The sequence below is a fragment of the Oncorhynchus gorbuscha genome, linkage group LG26 (assembly GCF_021184085.1).
Source record: "Oncorhynchus gorbuscha isolate QuinsamMale2020 ecotype Even-year linkage group LG26, OgorEven_v1.0, whole genome shotgun sequence".
Taxonomy (NCBI): domain Eukaryota; kingdom Metazoa; phylum Chordata; class Actinopteri; order Salmoniformes; family Salmonidae; genus Oncorhynchus; species Oncorhynchus gorbuscha.
In genome coordinates, this window is record NC_060198.1 from 3,802,559 (window position 1) to 3,822,323 (window position 19,765).

The window sequence follows — 19,765 nt, forward strand, 5'->3', positions numbered from 1 at the left end:
ATAAAACATGAGAGGCCGATACTACTGGAATACTTTAGTGCTTGGAATACTACATGTTTTCTATGTATATTCTCTTGGAATACTACATGTTTTCTATGTAGATTCTCTTGAAATACTACATGTTTTCTATGTATATTATCTTGGAATAGTACATGTTTTCTATGTAAATTCTCTTGGAATACTACATGTTTTCTATGTAGATTATCTTGCATGAATCAAAGCACATCAAGGGTAAAACCAAGTAACAAGCCAAAAATAGATTGACATTTTTATTTCACAAAAACAAAATGCAGTTCAGTTCAGATGAAACTAAACAAGTTATTCAACATGATTACACTGTGGAGTGGATGACTCATTCTGCCACAGGGTTGAACAGAAATGTTCATGACTAAAAATGTTAGTCACTTGTCAACAATCATTGGTGGCACTTGCCTCCAAATCGTTTTTCTCTGAACTAGAAATTCAGACTCGCACATACAATACACATAATCAATGTCCACATCTGACATCACAATATAAATATTTTCTGTCCAAAAATGATGAATAGAGTCATCAAAATAGGCTAGAGCAGGTGCTGTGAGAGGGGAAACAAGTATTTAGGGCGATTTTTTCGTAGGGCAAGAATGTTGCGTTGCAATGTGCAAAAAATACTATAAACATCATTATAATCTCGCAGTGTGCGTTTTCCAATTCGCACAGAGCTTTTGCACCTGGAAAATGTCGCCCTTAAACTACAGTATCTTCAGTTACAAGTGCATGGAGGCCACAGCCTCGATATTCCCCTCCTCACGACCAGTCTCACATTTGCATTCTTCCACCACCATCACGCGCTTCTCCCGCACTTCCATCCCACAGCGCAGAGGCACCGTCACCGTGTGAGCCTTGGATGGAGCGCAGCGGGAACAGGGCGCACGGCGGTGTCCCCCTGCACCAGTAAGCCTGACAGACTCCCAACCAGAGGGAATGAACAGCGAACTGCATTGACCAAAGCACAGTTTGTTGTGGACTGTCACCGCGTCGCAGCCATCGGACGTTATCCGCTGTACATGGAAGATCGATTTAAAAACATTTGACTCGCATAAACATTTTGTATTTTGACGTTTCAAGCATTAGGCCCTACTTATAAAAAAATATCACTTTTAACTTTATAATTTAGTCTAATCATTTGATTAACCATTCGGCCTACTGTCCTCTATTGCCCTACACAATCTTTGTCATTGTTAACCAAAATTGAAAGGTCTGCCTCACCTGAGTAAAAGGCACCGCGGCGCAGCTCTGTCTGTTGGCAGAGTCTTTGAGACTGAGGGGCAGCGACATGGACATGGTCTTACTGTGGTCGCTCTTATCCATGGCCCTCTGCCACATCTCAAATCCTTGCCTCTTCTTCATACCCACCCCGCCATTGCCCTGACTGCCGTGGTGCAGATGTGACAGTGGATGCAGAGGCACCGCAGCTGCTTTGGCAGGGAGCGCAGGAGGGCCAGGTCGACCCGTGGACAAGAAGGCTGGGAAAGGCATTCTCGGACCAGGCGCACCTCGGGGGAAAATCCCGCCTCGTCTAAAAAGACCCGACAGACCCAGGTTATTGGGGTTGAGTTTGACTACTTTGACCGTTCCCCGAATAGGCTCCTGTTCGTCGACTGGACCGTTACCGGATGATTCAAAGTCCCGGCTCGCGCCATTCTTCTGAACGCTCTTGATGGAATTGTGAGGGAATGGAAGTGACAAAGCCACGGCAGAAAATGTGGACAAAAACACAAAGTTGATGAAGAAAGTCATGTTTCCCCAACAAAAAGAGAAAATCTTTGATATTTTGTTCCAGATTCAGAAAACACGAATTATTCCGCAGCAAATAAATCGATAATCAATTGGTTGTCTATATTTTAGTGGTTCAAGGTTCCAAATGGAAACCTTGCTGTCAGTCTGGGCTACGAGACACTGGAGTTGGTGGCAGCCTTTTATAAGAAATAACCAACCCAGCCTTCACATCTTGGAAGGTGTCATAATTCCCATGCTAACGGTCAGTATATCACACCTAGCATTTAGGATTTTATTAGGATCCCCAGTAGCAGTTGCTGAAGCAGCAGCTACTCTTCCTGGGATCAACACAAAACATAAAACATGACATAATACCATAAAAACATCTTTCTTTAAACATCAAGAACCACCCAGACTGAGCTACACCTGCTGGGTCATAAGATCCATTGACATTTACAACTTCAAAGGGTTTACGTTTATTACAGGTGAGTGTTTGAAAGGTGGTGAAGACATTTGAAGTAGTCCTATAGAGTTTTGCTAAGCTCTGAGGATGTGAGTTTGAGAGGTACCCTGTATCAACAGAATAATACCTAGCCAAACAAGGGGCTTTCACTACATGTGGTGGTAAAGTCATAATGGGTTTATGTTCCGTGGGTATAAAGCCCAGCTCCCTTGTTATGGCCCATCATAATGCCATTAGAGTCCTGTGTTCTCTCACCCATGACCTGATCAGTCACTGGCTGTCTGGAGTTCTAGAACCCTGCTAGGAGTTCCCATGGGCTCTGTGTTAATTGACACATGAACTTTCCCATCCCCACCCCCCCCTCGACCACATTCCCATCCCCGCCCCCCCTCGACCACTTTCCCATAGGCAGCTTCTATCTGTTAGACACCTGACCATGTGAAGTTCAGAATAACTGTTACTGAATGAAGTGACTGTTAAGGAGAACAAAAATGTACCGTAAACCCCTTTGGATTAAAGTGTCTGCTAAATGGCATATATTATTATATTATAACTCAATGTTACTTAATGTTCCCAGACATGTGACTGACCATGATACTGTGATTCTGCCTCTGACACTGACAGATATATTCCACAAGAGGGAGTAGTTGTCAAATAGTTTTCCTGTTCACTAGACTGCTAATCATCACAAATTCACATACAGAGAGACACACCCACCCTCCCACATCCACCATAAACCATAAGCAGTCCCTAAGCACCACAATAACCACAGTCTACTGACAAGGAGGCTTCATCTGCAAGTCTCATTTATTATGGTGTTGTCTCTGGTCTGGTTGACCTACCATGCCTGGGTCAGGCTCTGTTCTCTGTGTTGCTGCTGGTCTAATAATAGGTGTTGCCTAGTCTGACGAACAACACTACTGACACCATCATGGATGCCAACTGAAACAGACACACACAACAAAAACCACACACACACGTATTTGGCCACGGGAAACACATTGAAGCGGCATTAACACACACCACAGGCCACGGAAGGGAAACTATAGCTCTGTCTAACTTTGACTCTTCTGAAATAGGTTTAGCTGGCTTTGCTTAGTTCACTCATGTGGTAATGGGGTTGTTCACATCGAGCACACGCACGCACGCACGCACGCACGCACGCACACACGCACGCACACACGCACACGCACACACACACACACACACACACACACACACACACACACACACACACACACACACACACACACACACACACACACACACACACACACACACACACACACACACACATACACACATGCATGTGGAAACTATGTTTTAACACAAAAGTCTAACTTTGAGGCTAAGTTAATGTTTCAGTTCATTTGTGTTGGGGTGGTGTTAGTGGTTGTGGAGTCTCTCAGGAGAACAGTGTCATGCATCCACTATTGAATGACATTTCTCAGAACAAGAATACACAGACGAGTTTCAGAAGAAAGTTCTTTGTTTCTGGCCATTTTGAGCCTGTAATCAAACCCCCAAATGCTGATGCTCCAGATACTCAACTAGTCTAAAGAAGGCCAGTTTTATTGCTTCTTTAATCAGAACAACAATTTTCAGCTGTGCAAAACATAAATGCAAAAGGGTTTTCTAATGATCAATTAGCCTTTTAAAATTATAAACTTGGATTAGCTAACACAACGTGCCATTGGAACACAGGAGTGATGGTTGCTGATAATGGGCCTCTGTACGCGTATGTAGATATTCCATTAAAAGAAATCAGCCGTTTATAGCTACAATAGTCATTTAAAACATTAACAATGTCTACACTGTATTTCTGATCAATTTTATGTTATTTTAATGGACAAAAACAAGGTCATTTCTAAGTGACCCCAAACTTTTGAACGGTAGTGTAAGTTTGGGCTAATCTGAAAGGACACTTACCTCCATGACACAGATCCCAGAAGCAGTGGAGCCAAAGATGACGCTCTGGTCCCGGATCACATTGATCAGTTTGGTAATGCAGCTCTGGTGACCGACAGATAGATAAAGAGGATGTCACCATCTGTTCCTTCACAAGACATGGCCACTACCCAAGTTAGGATTTGGCCCTTAGAAATAGGCAACGGAGTAATGGATTTTGACACTGCTACATCCACCATAGTTTCTGGAACCATGCTGAAAAATACAAATGTAAGAGAATATCCAAACCAGAACAGTTTGATGTGGGTCAACACGATAGAGTGAAAGGGGTCAAAGTCGTTCCAGCTATGGTGGATGTGTAACCAGGCCAGCTCGGTACAGCTTGGTTTGGCTCGGCTTATTCATGTGGAAAAGTCTACCCTACCTTTGGGTGTATCAGGCCCTGGGTGGTGTCGAGGCCGTCGCAGGCGGTGCTCGTCAGGTCAACACAGCACGTCTTGGGGTACAACAGGCCAGTGTTAGCACTGAACACGGAGTTCTTGAAGTCATCCGTGGAGTTGTCAAAGCCACAGCACTTGTACTGCACACAGTAGAGAAAGGCAGAGCGTTGAGACAGTGAAACAGGTGGGCTTCTATTGGTTCTCATTGACAATTTCGATGGGCTTACATGTTTCTTCCGGAGCTTTTGCACATGTACAGTGAAGAATGGTAGCTCTAGTCTGAAAACCAGACCTGTTTAGTGCAAACATTGCACACCTTGTAGTTCGTGTCATATGCCAAAGTTTGGCATGACAAGGAGTGGCAAGGAGTGAATGATAGACTGGTACTCAGGGTATGGTAAATCCTACTGGTATTAAGCGGCAATCAGCAGTAAAAACAATGACAAAGCGCCCCCCCCCTCACCCATTTTGGTAAAAAGATGAGGGATGAGGCTGGAGAAATATAACCACTCTCAAATTCATAAACAGAGATATCGATTCAAGGACTGAACATCCATGATATCAACATCATAGTTGTAACAATGTTTTTAGGCTATATAGTGTTTGTTTACATTTACTTTGTTCACAAACATTGGAGTAAAACAAGCTTACAGTATATTTTGGGTTCTGAACTAAGCTCATGAGGCATTTATAAGTTATAAACTTCAAGAATCAATGGGAATATATAAATCATTTATAAGTCAAAAAAATGAATGTAGGAACTGCTGATTGCCCCTTTAAAGTCAGAGTTCACATAGCCCACTCACATGGACCATGATGGTGTTCCAGGCTGTTGATATGGGGTCTGAAGCCGTTGGTCCCATATAGGACATCCGTAAAGAGTCCTTACTGGCTCCACGAATCATAACCTCCACCTGAAACACAGGAAGTCGCCCAATCATTTACCCCAGTGCTTGACTGTTAATCCCACCAAGAAAACTTTACAGCATTTTTGTAGCAGTTCAGACAGTAAGGCTGTGTGTGAATCATCTGTGCTAGTTTCTTTGTTGCAGTTTAGATAGTGAAAGTGAATAGATCATCTGTGCATTGTACAGTATCTTTGTTGCAGTTTAGACAGTGAGGATAGGGTCAATGTGGATTGTCTGTGCTTCGTACAGTTTTTATTTTGCAGTTTAGACAGCGAGGGTGTGAGTGGATCGTATGTGCTTTGTATGGGATCTTCTTTACAGTTTAAACAGTGAGGGTGAGTGGATAATCTGTGTTTTGCACATTATTATAGTTACAGTTGAGCCAGTGACGGCGTGAGAGTGGATCGTCTGTGCTTACCAGATCTTTGTACACCAAGATGAAAATAACCCCAGTAACCTCAGCTGTAAACATCATGGACACGATGAAGAAATACTGTCAGATCAAGGAGAGGGTTAGAATCAACCACAACATAGTTCCAAAGGTGAGCAGGGTAAGAACTGAACACTCTCTATACCTGTGCATTCCCACTTCCTGGTGTCCTGTGACCCAACATATAGTTCCATCTAGTGTACAAATTAAAGTGACGCTACAGATGTTTTGTATAATTTCACCCAGTAGTTTTGAAAGTAGCGCTCACGAGCCAAAACAGGCGCCTGAAAAGTGTGCACAATTTTGTACAACGTCATCCATTTCGAATGATATGCTACGTCCTAAAAAAATATATATATTTTTTAAATCATGCAATTCTTATGCTATGTTAGCAATTCCAATTCATACGATATGTTACGAATTCGTAAATGCTTAAGATCCCGTTCAATCTCTTTAAGTGGAATACACAAAGACTATAGAGCAACCATCACATTTCTCTGTGGAACTTGCCTAGCACATCTGATTCAACTAATAATCAAGCCCTTGATTGACTACTTAAATCCGTTCAGAAGGACACAACATCTTGGAACGTTCAAATATGTTATGTAGAACAAACATGCCTCTCCAACATGTGGAAAAAGGAATCATGTCTGCTATACTCATGGCTTCACTATCTGCAATGTTCGACAACATTTGGCAACTGAACGTGGCCCAGGTGTGCTAGTTCAGGGCTACAACAAAATTGTGAAACATCTGGGGGTCCCCGAGGAGAGGTTTGAGAAACAAGGGTATAGACTACACAACACAACAACCAAATGAGTAGGCCAAAATGGCTCCTTCTAACAGACTCTCAACCATTACCAAGACTTTATGAAGACTACACTCCACAAAAGTGACCCGCGTTTCTTCTAGACTGAGCCCCAAATGGTAGCCCCCCCATGTTATACTATCAATGAGGTTTATATCTTGTAAAACGACAGGGGGAATTTGCTCATTTGAATTTCATGTTTGTTTTATTATTTAGATGTGAAACATGAATTGCCTCCTTCAAGTCACGAGTTTGTCCAGAAGTTAGAGTTTATTGACCCCCTTGTCACCCTCTGGAAGTCCCCCTCAGAGTTTTGACAACAACACGCGTCAACAGAGGGCCCTCAGAGCGAATTGGTCGGGGCGAGGGGGTGGTTTGGGATTCACGGTCTCTTACCAGCAAAATGAGGCAGCGGTTCTCGCTCCAGGCCCCGTAGCAGCCAATGAACCCCAGCAGAGACAGGATGGCCCCCAGGCACATACACACATAGCTGATGGTCACCAGCTGTGCCGAGAAAGAGCCCATCACCTGGACGAAGGTGGCCGCCCCGTACCTAATCCACACGCCTAGGCCAAACAGCACAAGGCCACTCACCTGGATGGGGAAAGAGATGGACCATAGAGTTAGAATGACTAGATTGTAGAACCTTCTGATTTAAGACAGTGTCCTAGACAGTGTCCCAGACAGTGGGGGAACTGGTCAGGCGACCATATTGGGGTAGAGAATGAGATGTGCATCCATGAGATTGAGGGTAGCCTGGTTGTTAGAGTGTTGGACTAGTAACCGAAAGGTTGCAAGTTCAAATCCCTGAGCTGACAAGGTACAAATCTGCCGTTCTGCCCCTGAACAGGCAGTTAGCCTAGGAACAGTCGGTTGTCATTGAAAATAATAATTTGTTCTTAACAAATGTAAAAATAAAAAAAATGTAAAGGGTATTGATAGAGTGTATTGACATTGGACATACTGATTGGGTGAATTAACATGAGATTGATCATATTGATGCATCATTATCGTGTTTTCCCCAACAAATACTGTAGACGCGGGCTAAGTGTTGTTCAAACTAGATTCTGAAATGAATGCAGGGCCTTAACTAAACTATATTGAATTTAAAACGTTGGACTATCCTGAGCATACCATCTGTAACACATAGGGCCAGTTTCCTAGAACCGATTAAGCATAGTCTTGGACTAAAAAGCTATTTGAATTGAATTTATTTTGGGTAACAGACATATACAACAAAGTGTACAATATGGACCCAGAGGATATCACTTGAAAGTATTCATTAAAACGCTTGTTTCCAAAGTGGTCCTCAATGGTAAAAACAATAACACATAATGATTAAAATGCATGTTCAAATTACAAACAACCATAAATACATTCATTTATATTGACATCCTAAAAAGCAGCACCATGGAGACTAAAAGGAGATTCTCTGATTCCCTGTGGTCTGATGATTCTATCAAACTTTCACTCCAACCTATATGTTGTAGTGAATGTAATCGTTCTGCAGTGTGGGTTTGATTGAGGTCAAGCCTATTGGCCTCTTTTGGTATAATCTACAGATACCCCCCCCAAAAAAAACGATGCACTTACAAATATGATGCCACTGAGTAACATCATCAGGTACCTCAACAGGCCATACAGGTGATGTAGTCTGGACATGGCTGACAGCGCTGTAATGTCATGAACCGGTTGGTTCAATCTACGGAGACCATACATACAGGTTAACATTTTTCACATAGACCAATAATCTGGAAATGTTCAATACTCAACGTTGTTGTTGAATTGTTATCCATCATTGACATGACAAACACTCATTACATGCAACAATAATGTTATCCAAAGTTAGCTAGAAGTTAACTAGCTACTATAGGCTTGGATATTTCATATTCATTTAGAAAAATTTGCATTTTTAGCTAGTTAAATAACGTTAGCTAGCTAGCTACTGTATCACCCTTGCTTTAATAATGACCAGAAAAACTATAAAATTGGCCAAAGGCAAAAGCTAAAAGTTATGAAATTCCTTATTAGCTGTTCAATAATTGACAAATTAATGAGTTGCACTTGCATTCTTAATGACCTTTTTGTAGGCTACAAGTGGTATTTAGCTAGCCCAGCTGACAAGCTAACTTGCTATTGGTATCTTCTTTTGACAGGGGCACGAGCACATCACTTCATTGCAATGCGCATCCGTTTCCCAGGGCAACGCAGTTCATAAGGTCATAATCAGAGGTGTCACAATTAACATTTTGTAACAATAGATGTAGCTCGAGGATACAACGTTAACTTTATTTATATTGTGCTTTTCAATAGCAACCTTGTCTCATAGCATTTCATATTATTCTGAATGTAAATCTATGACACTCTACAGCCCATCGGAAAGTATTCAGACCCCTTGACTTTTTCCACATTTTGTTACGTTAGCCTTATTCTAAAATATATTTTTTTATCCCCTCAGCAATCTACACACAATATCCCATAATGACAAAGCGAAAACAGGTTTTTAGAAATGTTAGCAAGTGTATTTAACATAAAAAGCAAATACCTTATTTACTTAAGTATTCAGCATATTTTCTATGAGACTCGAAATGGATCCTGTTTCCATTGATCATCCTTGAGATTCTTCTACAACTTGTTTGGAAACCACCTGTGGTAAATTCAATTGATTGTACATGATTTGGAAAGGCACACACCTGTGTAAATAAGGTCCCACAGTTGACAGTGCATGTCAGAGCAAAAACCAAGCCTTGAGGTCGAAGGAATTGTCCGTAGACCTCCGAGACAGGGTTGTGCCAAGGCACAGATCTGGGGAAGGATATCAAAAAATGTCTGCAGCCTTGAAGGTCCACAAGAACACAGTGGCCTCCATCATTCTTAAATGGAAGAAGTTTGGAACCACAGAGACTCTTCCTAGACCTGGCCAAACTGAGCAATCGGGGGAGAAGCTCCTTGGTCAGGGAGGTGACCAAGAACCTGATGGTCAATCTGTCAGAGCACCAGAGCTCCTATGTGGAGATGGGAGAACCTTCCAGAAGGACAACCATCTCTGCAGCACTCCACCAATCAGGCCTTTATAGTAGAGTGGCCAGACGGGAGCCACTCCTCATGAAAAGGCACATGACAGCCCGCTTGGAGTTTGCCCAAAGGCACCTAAAGGACTCTCAGACCATGAGAAACACAATTTTCTGGTCTGATGAAGCCAAGATTGAACTCGTTGGCCTTAATGCCAAGCTTCACGTCTGGAGGAAACCTGGCACCATCCCAACGGTGAAGCATGGTGGTGACAGCATCATGCTGTGGGGATCTTTTTCAGTGGAAGGTACTGGGAGACTAGTCAGGATCGAGGGAAAGATGAACGGTGCAAAGTACAGAGAGATCCTTGATGAAAACCTGCTCCAGAGGTCTCGGGACCTCAGACTGGGGCAATGGTTCACCTTCCAACAGGACAGCAACCCTAAACACACAGCCAAGACCACATAGGACTACCTGCCCTCCAGGACACCTACACCACCCGATGTTACAGGAAGGCCATAAAGATCATCAAGGACAACAACCACCCGAGCCACTGCCTGTTCACCCCACTATCATCCAGAAGGCGAGGTCAGTACAGGTATGTAAAATATATCACTAGCCACTTTAAACAACGCTACCTTATATAATGTTACTTACCCTACATTATTAATCTCATATGCATACGTATATACTGTACTCTATATCATCTACTGCATCCTTATGTAATACATGTATCACTAGCCACTTTAACTATGCCACTTTGTTTACATACTCATCTCATATGTATATACTGTACTCGATACCATCTACTGTATCTTGCCTATGCTGCTCTGTACCATCACTCATTCATATATCTTTATGTACATATTCTTTATACCCTTACACTGTGTATAAGACAGTAGTTTTGGAATTGTTAGTTAGATTATTTGTTGGTTATTACTGCATTGTCGGAACTAGAAGCACAAGCATTTCGCTACACTCGCATTAACATCTGCTAACCATGTGTATGTGACAAATAAAAATTTGATTTGATTTGACTGGCTTCGGGACAAGTCTCTGAATGTCCTTGAGTGGCACAGCCAGAGCCCGGACTTGAACTCGATCAAAAGTCTCTGGGGAGACCTGAAAATAGCTGTGCAGCAATGCTCCCCATCTAACTTGACAGAGCTTGAGAGGATCTGCAGAGAAGAATGGGAGAAACTCCCCAAATACAGGTGTGCCAAGCTTGTAGAGTCATACCCAAGAAGACTCGATGCTGTAATCGCTGCAAAAGGTGCTTCAACAAAGTACTGAGTAAAGGGTCTAAATACTTATGTAAATGGGATATCAGTTTTTATAAATATTTTTGCTTTGTCATTATGGGGTACAGTGTGTAGATTGAGGGAGGGAAAGCAATTTAATAAATTTTAGAATAAACCAGTAACGTAACAAAATGTGGAAAAAGTCAAGGGGTCTGAATACTTTCGAAAGACACTGTATATAGTATGATATGTTACGTTTTGTAGGGTATGTATTAATTTAAGGATGTTCACCACCCATTTCGTATGATATGTTACAAATTACAATAAAACATACAATATGTTCCAAAATATAGCTAGGTGGCTAACTTTAGCTAGGCTAGGGGTCAGGGTTAAGGTCAGGGAAATGGTTAGCTAAAATGGTTATGGTTAGCTAAAAGGGTTAGGGGAAGGGTTAGCTAGCATGTTAAGTAGTTGCAAAGTAGCAACAATGTAGTAAGCAGTTTCTAAAGTTGTCCGTGATGAGGTTCAAACTCTCAACCTTTGGGTTGCTAGACGTTCACCTTATACGCCCACCCAGTCAACCACCCTACTTTCATTTAATTAACCATCTGTTATGTAACCATACCAAAAGTAACATATCATACTATTTTGCATTTCACAGATTTACATTTACTATGTTACATCTAGTCTGAGACCAGGGTGTCAATTTCAAGTAAAAGTGCTTCATATCATAAAATAAAAATACTAACAAAGACAGGAGGAAGGAGAATTAAAAATAGCTATTTGCTAATAGCTAATTAAAATCATACATTAAAAGCATCTTCATAAAAGTCTTGTCTTCAGCAGGGATTTAAAAAGAGGCACCAAATCTGCAAGTCTGATCTTAAAAGTAGCCTAGTAGATGCCAACTTTAGGTGAATATGATTGAGAAACTATTGCAAATAAGAACATGTTTAATTTCCTCGTAAAGAATAGAACAAGAAATAAACAAGTCAGATTGAATGTGGTCATTTCTAAACTTCAATATGTTTATGTACAAAATGAGAAACTGTATATTCAAGACTGTTGAATAAAAAATACAAATAAAGTCTTGCCAGTTAGAGCAAGTGTAAAGCAATTACCTTCTCAAAACATCATGTAAAGTCTTCAGCTTCAGCAAGAAACAAATAAGGATAGAGATAAAGGAATCTAATTTACACATAAATAAGTACTGACTGCATACAGTAGGCCCTATACAGTATACAGATATTGTTGATATACCATGGAGGTGATCGAGTCACAACAGGGTTTTGAACAACGCTCCTTCCTCTCTTGTTTTTCTTTTATAATTGAAATATTTTAATAATCTTTGATGTTTGAAATTAAACATGTCGACTGAAGGTGTCAAGGTGAGGCAATGATGATGGTTAAACCGGCATGGTCCTGGATGTCGGTGTCCTCAGTGCTACTTGTTACCAATCTGTTGGTAGAGAACCATTGACACCACCATGGCAGCAATCTGAAACGATGACACGTCATAAGTGTTAACAGAATATAATGGTTACGTTCCAAATGGCATCCTAATCCCTTGAGAGTGTATTACTTTTGACTAGGGCCCAAATTACACCCTAATACCTTTATAATGCACTACTCCTGAAGAGGGCCCATAGGGCTCTGGTCAAACGTTGTGCACTATGTAGGGAATAGGATGCTATTTGGGATGCTGATAGTATTGTAACAGGTGTACTGTACCTCAAGCGCAGCGATGCCCAGTCCAACAGCTCCAATGATGACAGCGTTGTCCTCTATCAGGTTCAGCATCATGGTAAAGCAGCCAATGACATTCTGGGGAGGGAACAGTACTCCAGTATTAGAATTAGATAGCTGCATGGGGATTCAATGATTATAAACACACACACACAGGCTATTAAATGTAAAACCTAGCCAGGGGCAGGAGATGTTCATGACTATGTGACCCAATCAAAGTGTAAGGAAACCCTCCTGGTCTAAACACAACACATCGGAAGACCCTGTATTGTACTGTTAGATATCTGTACCGAGCGTTCAGCAGCAGCAGCTGTACAGGTTTCAGTTTTACTACAACATGTTGGTGGGTACGTAGGGTTAGTTGGGTTCTCTTGGAAAGGGGATCCATCGAAGTCTGTGTAATTGCGGTATCCACAGCACTTGAACTAGGAGGGAAGCACAGAGACACGAATCATTATGACATGGTAGCATCTACAGAACACAGTAAGCAACTAGCGTAGCCAAGCACCACTTCCTTCTCTGAAACCTGTAAATAATCTGCATAAGAATTGAGTACACAGAAGTGTGCTAATAACATCCACTGGCAGAGTGGCAGTAAATTCACTACTTAATATAGTAGTGTGAATGAATGAAGTATACCTGTTCCATGGTACCATTCCATAGTGACGTCAGGCTCTCATCCTTCCCATAGTCTCTTTGAATGCTGTCAACAACCTTCTCACTAAGGTCCTCAAGAACTTCCTTAGCCTAAAACATACAAAACAGAACACAAACCCATTTCCACAAATTCAGAAAATATTTATTGTCCCAACATTAGGCTATTTGATTTACTACTGTATAAAAACTGTTTTCATCTGCCAATATGAACAAAACCATCTAGAAGAAAAAGAAACGCACACCTATTAAGATGAGGTGCTGGCTAGCGGAGTAGAAAACTTGACAATAAAAGAGAGCCGCACACTCTAGGAGCTCAGATGCAAAAATGTCATTACCAATGTTTCGACAGCCAAGCTGCCTTCATCAGGGTATAATCACAAACACTGCGGGATGACTCGTTTATATTGTGTCAAAAGACACAGGTGTCTGTAATCGTGGCCTAATATCATTGGTTAATAATCAAATATTAAAATGTCATACAAAGAACAACATACAAACAACAAATGATAGCATACGATCATGGATTAACTACACAAGCTTACAAACAATTACAATGACAAAGTCACAATAATCACAAGAATGGCTTCAGATCAAAGTCTACATTGAGACCGAAGGGCACAAGGGTCTATAAATTAAAGATCCAGGCAGCCTCTCGTTTTAACAATACATTATCAAGGTCACCCCCTCTCCTAGGGAAGGTGACATGTTCCATGACAATATAACGCAGAGACAAAATCGAGTGGCCTGCCTCCAAGAAGTGGGCCGCAACTGGATAAGTAAAGTTTTTACACCTAATGGTGCTACGATGCTCTGAGATACGTACTTTTCATTCGCGCTTTGTTTTACCTACATCATTTTTTTACCACAAGGACAAGTTATAAGATAAATAACTGCCTTAGTGGAGCACGTAATAACACCTTCTGAGATGGTCTCTGAGATGAACAATATGAACAAAACCACCACCAGCACAGCCAAATAAAGTTTCAAACGTTCCCCCTATTTACTCATTAGTGCACTGCTTTTGACCAGGGCCCATACAGTGTTAATAACTACCTACCAGTGGTTGGAAGACGAGGACCACCACGCACCCAGCCACCTCTGCAATGAATATGATCAGGATGATGATGAAGAACTGGAAAGGAACAGACAAGCATACAGGGGTTAAGGGTTTGATGGGAAAAAAACAAAGGGTCAAAATGATGACCAATATGATGGCAGGTCAGGATGATGTTAAAGAACTGGAACTAAACAAAATGGCGACAGACAAGCATACATTCAGGGCTTCATAACAAAGCAAAAGGCAATGGGTCAAAACTATCACATAAGATCAAAGGTCAAAATTCTATAAATATATAATTGTGTATATCAACAAAGAAAGTAATTTTGCACAAAACATTTTTTTTTAAGTAACAAATAATGAATGAATCTTTCCATACCAGTATGTATATTCAAAAATAAACAGAGTAAAAGTCAAGTTGATATTTGTATTAAATCGATTTCTGAATATTTATGTTCAATGGTCAAAGATGACACACCAGCATCAGCATACACCTGGACTCCTTCATGGCTCCACAGCACCCTAGGAAGCCCATGATAAGCAGGACCCCTCCGACCCCCATGAGCAGGTAAGCCACGTTAGCCAGCTGGCCCAGTTCTGCTGGGACGTCCTTAATGTTGTCTAGTACTCCCAGTAGAGAGCCACTGTCCACCTTCACCCACACCCCCACTGCCAGGATGGCCACACCTGCCAACTGATACACACAACAGGGAGGTGGGAGAGAGAAAGAGGAGAAATAGGGGGAGGGGATAGTTTTAGTGTTTGGGAAAATGTTGATGAAGAGTACAGGGAGTATACTTTGAATGTTCTTTGAAAACTAAACCATATCATTAGAATGCGTCGTGGAGAACGGGTGAATATAAGTGGGGCAAATGTTGTCAACATCATACAAAATATGGTCATCTCTGCAACCATTAACTTCACAATTTTTGAAAGAAATCCCGAACCCACAGTAATTAGCTAGTATGACAAGGCAGGTAATTCATCTTCTTACTGTGACTAAAAATGACTTACAATATTAGTTCTGGGTAATATTATAACCAGAGAGTATATAAACTCAGCAAAAAAAGAAATGTCCCTTTTTCAGGACCCTGTCTTTCAAAGATAATTCGTAAAAATCCAAACAACTTCACAGATCCTCTTTGTAAAGGGTTTAAACACTGTTTCCCATGCTTGCCTTTCTAGTGAGTTTTTCCTAGCCACCGTGCTTCTACATCTGCATTGCTTGCTGTTTGGGGTTTTAGGCTGGGTTTCTGTACAGCACTTTGAGATAGCAGCTGATGTACGAAGGGCTATATAAATACATTTGATTTGATTTGTTCAATGAACCATAAACCATTAATGAACATGCACTTGTGGAACGGTCATTAAGACACAAACAGCTTACAGACGGTAGGCAATTAAGGTCACAGTTATGGAAACTTAGGACACTAAAGAAACCTTTCTACTGACCCTGAAAAACACCAAAAGAAAGATACCCAGGGTCCCTGCTCATCTGCGTGAACGTGCCTTAGGCATGCTGCAAGGAGGCGTGAGGACTGCAGATGTGGCCAGGGCAATAAATTGCAATGTCCGTACTGTGAGACACCTAAGACAGCACTTTAGGGAAACAGGACGGACAGCTGATCGTCCTCGCAGTGGCAGACCACGTGTAACAACACCTGCACAGGATCGGTACATTCGAACATCACACCTGCGGGACAGGTACAGGATGACAACAACAACTGCCCGAGTTAAACCAGGAACGCACAATCCATCAGTGCTCAGACTGTCTGCAATAGGCTGAGAGAGGCTGGACTGAGGGCTTGTAGGCCTGTTGTAAGGCAGGTCCTCACCAGACATCACCGACAACAGTGTCGCCTATGGGCACAAACCCACTGTCGCTGGACTAGACAGGACTGGCAAAAAGTGCTCTTCACTGATGAGTCACGGTTTTGTCTCACCAGGAATGATGGTCGGATTCACGTTTATCATAGAAGGAATGAGCGTTACACCGAGGCCTGTACTCTGGAGCGGGATCAATTTGGAGGTGGAGGGTCCGTCATGGTCTGGGGTGGTGTGTCACAGCATCATCGGACTAAACTTGTTGTCACTCAGGCAATGTCAATGTGGTGCATTACAGGGAAGACATCCTCCTCCCTCATGTGGTACCCTTCCTGCAGGCTCATCCTGACATTACCCTCCAGCATGACAATGCCACCAGCCATACTGCTCGTTCTGTGCGTGATTTCCTGCAAGACAGTAATGTCCGTGTTCTGCCATGGCCAGCGAAGAGCCCGGATCTCAATCCTATTGAGCACGTCTGGGACCTGTTGGATCGGAGGGTGAGGGCTAGGGCCATTCCCCACAGAAATGTCTGGGAAACTTGCAGGTGCCTCGGTGGAAGAGTGGGGTAACATCTCACAGCAAGAACTGGCAAATCTGGTGCAGTCCATGAGGAGGAGATGCACTGCAGTACTTAATGCAGCTGGTGGCCACACCAGATACTGACTAACTTTTGATTTTGAGCCCCCCTTTGTTCAGGGACATATTATTCAATTTCTGTTAGTCACGTGTCTGTGTAACTTGTTCAGTTTATGTCTCAGTTGTTGAATCTTCTTATGTTCATTCAAATATTTACACATGTTAAGTTTGCTGAAAATAAACGCAGTTGACAGTGAGAGGACATTTCTTTTTTTGCTGAGTTTAGGTAAAGTTTTCCTCAATACACAAATCTATCCTCACAAAGATATGACTGTCATTTATGGTCCCTGTGGAACTTGGATGTGACACATTCCTGTTCTGAAGTGCACTTTCTTATCCTGTTCGCTCTCTGAATGACCTTGAAAATATCTAAGGGTTCATTGACCCTAACAAGTCAGGAGACTTGGGTTCAAAATGGCGGTTATGTGAACATCTACAAGTCCAGAGTGCTAAAGAGGACAGGGGAAGTGACAACTTAATTCAAAGCCATCAAACTCCTTTCAGTACTATAAAACCTTAGTGAATTGAATAGCATATTATGCTAAAAACAGAAGCTTTCTATAGACTGTTTTGGTGGTAGTATTCTGATGGAATATAGGAGATGGGGGATAATTGAATGTTAGCTGAATACAAGTTGAATCTTACAAAGATGGCTCCATTGAAGATGAACATCATAATCTTGAGAAACCCGGAGCAACACATCTTTGCCGTCTGTTGTTTCCTTCTCCTGAAAAACAAAACTTCAACAGTGAGTTTAGGAGATGGACTTGGACATGCAGAATATTCAGTCAGTTACAGTTTCAGGCCAGTGTGTGTGTGTGTGTGTGTGTGTGTGTGTGTGTGTGTGTGTGTGTGTGTGTGTGTGTGTGTGTGTGTGTGTGTGTGTGTGTGTGTGTGTGTGTGTGTGTGTGTGTGTGTGTGTGTGTGTGTGTGTGTGTGTGTGTGTGTGTGTACATAAAGCTGTAGAGTTGTAACTAGACAGCCAACCTGTCTGGTTACAAGATTTTATACCAGGCTTGTCTGAGTCAGGTTACAATGACATAGCCACCATTTTAGTTACACATTAACTAGGGAGAAGGAGACGGTTATGGGTCGAAATAAATGCTCTCTAAATTTAGCATTTTATGTGTTTTCATGTAGAAATAAACTGGGTTTGGAATTGAAATGAACAATCAGAAAAGACAACCACCGAACCAACATTTCCATTTTTGTAAAGCTGTGTTGTTTGCCAGCCAAATTCTAAGACCTACCAATCACAATATCGCTTGCTTCCTCATTTCAATTGTTAGTCCAACACCCCTCAAAAACCCTTAGACTGGTAATACGGATTTCACACCTTGCAAAACAGTACCAGTCCATCTCTTTTACTTGAAGTCAAAGCTACTTGGCAGATAACTGTTCATTAATGGGTCCTGGGCAAAAGTAGTGCAGAAAATATGGAATAAGGGGTCATTTGGGACACGCTCAGAGTGGATGTTTTATTACTAGAGGTATTTTACAGGTGTTGGTATTATTGGAACAGTCAAGGAGTCTTATCAGAATCTTCCTGGCAGTCACTGACGTTCAGTAGCATAGAAAACACCTCCATGAGATACACAGACCCATAATATCTTTATGGTCTGTTTCTTCAGTAGCTTGTTGGCTTTCGTGGGAATTGGAAAAGTGTCACTGGACGAGTCCAAGCCTAGTTGTTTTGGCCAGAGTTGTCTAGTGTAGCCTATTATACTTTATTATCATAGCAAAGACTCCACAACACAACCAGACATATCGTTTTGAATTGTTATGTCAATCCTGTATGAGTTTATACCCTCTTCTCTAGCAGCTCGCTGGCTTCCTGTGAACTGGAGAGGTGTCACTGGATGAGACCAAGCCTAGTTTTAATTGCCACAATGACCAGGTTTGTTCCTTATTGCTGTTCATGCGTCAGTCTTTAGTGTACTTTGACAACTTTAACCTGGTACCTACAGGGCCATAATCGTCCCCGTGACCAGGAAATACCAAGACTGAGAGGCAGAATGTTACCGGCATGTTCTTAAACAAAGGTAAAGGTGAGTTTCCTGGACGAGGATTTACGTCTAGTCCTGGACTAAATAGCATGTGTCCATGAAACTGGCCCTAAATGTGACTTATCAACAACACCATCCCAGGAGTCTCAGTTTCCCTCTCGTTACATGACTAGTGTATGAGAATGCAGCAGCACCATCAAAATATTAACACGTCATTAATAAGATGCCATTTGATCTCATGACTGTTAGAACTTTAATGTGAACCACTCTTTCATCCATTGGGCAAAGTTCTCCCCTTAGATACAGGAAGGCTCAAACAACAGTAACCTGGTTCATGTTAATAAGTCATTTATTAATCCCAAAAATAATCTCCCTTTTTACAGACAAAAAAAATAAATAAAAATGTAATACAATGTATTAGTTAAATAGAACAATTTCCCTGGATGTATATGATGACTTTCTGTTGCAAATGAGATGCAAATGTGACCTGTGTCACAAAATGTATTACATTGAGTATTAGTTTATTTACTGAAGAAAGTACTGGTTTTCATGGGGTTTTTATGTAGCACATCAGACAAGTATGATTATATCATTCAAGTTTGTGTATTGTGTATTATATTAAATGGAGTAGAAGAAATGAGTCTCTTACCTGTGCTGAGGTGATGACTGTTGATGTTTGAGAGGAGTGTTCGTCTCTATCTGGCCCTTTATCCTCACCCACCCCCACAGGTCTCACAAACACACACGAGGGGAGGGAGTAAGTGTAGGACAACTTCCTGGTGGCTAAAGTCCTACTAGAGGGAACTTTATGACGGAGGTGAAAACACACACACACTAGAGGGTGAAAACACACACACACTAGAGGGTG

The 19,765-nt window shown here is 41.8% G+C and overlaps 3 protein-coding genes across 3 annotated transcripts; all 3 read right to left on the minus strand.

Annotated features, from left to right (window-relative positions):
* Nucleotides 1-335: 335 nt before the first annotated feature.
* dand5 (DAN domain family, member 5) lies at nucleotides 336-2,046 on the minus strand. Its single transcript, XM_046332080.1, has 2 exons — nucleotides 1,249-2,046; nucleotides 336-1,040 (listed from the first exon to the last, which is right to left on the minus strand). The coding sequence occupies exons 1-2, from the start codon at nucleotides 1,777-1,779 to the stop codon at nucleotides 747-749; spliced, it is 825 nt and encodes a 274-aa protein (XP_046188036.1). The 5' UTR covers nucleotides 1,780-2,046; the 3' UTR covers nucleotides 336-746.
* Nucleotides 2,047-4,119: 2,073 nt separating this feature from the next.
* LOC124016380 (tetraspanin-16-like) lies at nucleotides 4,120-6,007 on the minus strand. The gene is made up of 4 exons (XM_046331944.1): nucleotides 5,896-6,007; nucleotides 5,376-5,483; nucleotides 4,554-4,709; nucleotides 4,120-4,234 (listed from the first exon to the last, which is right to left on the minus strand). Exons 1-4 carry the CDS (start codon nucleotides 5,950-5,952, stop codon nucleotides 4,130-4,132), a joined length of 426 nt encoding a protein of 141 aa, XP_046187900.1. The 5' UTR covers nucleotides 5,953-6,007; the 3' UTR covers nucleotides 4,120-4,129.
* A 5,958-nt stretch (nucleotides 6,008-11,965) lies between these two features.
* Nucleotides 11,966-19,653, minus strand: LOC124016434 (tetraspanin-1-like). The gene is made up of 8 exons (XM_046331993.1): nucleotides 19,547-19,653; nucleotides 17,537-17,618; nucleotides 14,907-15,122; nucleotides 14,429-14,503; nucleotides 13,354-13,461; nucleotides 13,005-13,139; nucleotides 12,700-12,792; nucleotides 11,966-12,466 (listed from the first exon to the last, which is right to left on the minus strand). The coding sequence occupies exons 2-8, from the start codon at nucleotides 17,591-17,593 to the stop codon at nucleotides 12,413-12,415; spliced, it is 738 nt and encodes a 245-aa protein (XP_046187949.1). The 5' UTR covers nucleotides 17,594-17,618; nucleotides 19,547-19,653; the 3' UTR covers nucleotides 11,966-12,412.
* Nucleotides 19,654-19,765: the final 112 nt, after the last annotated feature.

Bases quoted from the DNA above. Each gene is read 5' to 3' on its own strand.
- dand5 (XM_046332080.1), bottom strand. From the start codon at position 1,779: ATGACTTTCTTCATCAACTTTGTGTTTTTGTCCACATTTTCTGCCGTG. The intron at 1,041-1,248 runs GTGAGGCAGACC...TTCCATGTACAG, and splicing joins CCGCGGTGCCTTTTACTCAG to CGGATAACGTCCGATGGCTG.
- LOC124016380 (XM_046331944.1), bottom strand. From the start codon at position 5,952: ATGATGTTTACAGCTGAGGTTACTGGGGTTATTTTCATCTTGGTGTAC. The intron at 5,484-5,895 runs GTAAGCACAGAC...CCTGTGTTTCAG, and splicing joins TCTTGGTGTACAAAGATCTG to GTGGAGGTTATGATTCGTGG. The intron at 4,235-4,553 runs GTAGGGTAGACT...GTCGGTCACCAG, and splicing joins AGGGCCTGATACACCCAAAG to AGCTGCATTACCAAACTGAT.
- LOC124016434 (XM_046331993.1), bottom strand. From the start codon at position 17,593: ATGTGTTGCTCCGGGTTTCTCAAGATTATGATGTTCATCTTCAATGGA. The intron at 15,123-17,536 runs GTAAGATTCAAC...TGTGTGTATCAG, and splicing joins TCTTCAATGGAGCCATCTTT to TTGGCAGGTGTGGCCATCCT. The intron at 13,462-14,428 runs GTAGGTAGTTAT...TGTATGTTTTAG, and splicing joins TCCTCGTCTTCCAACCACTG to GCTAAGGAAGTTCTTGAGGA.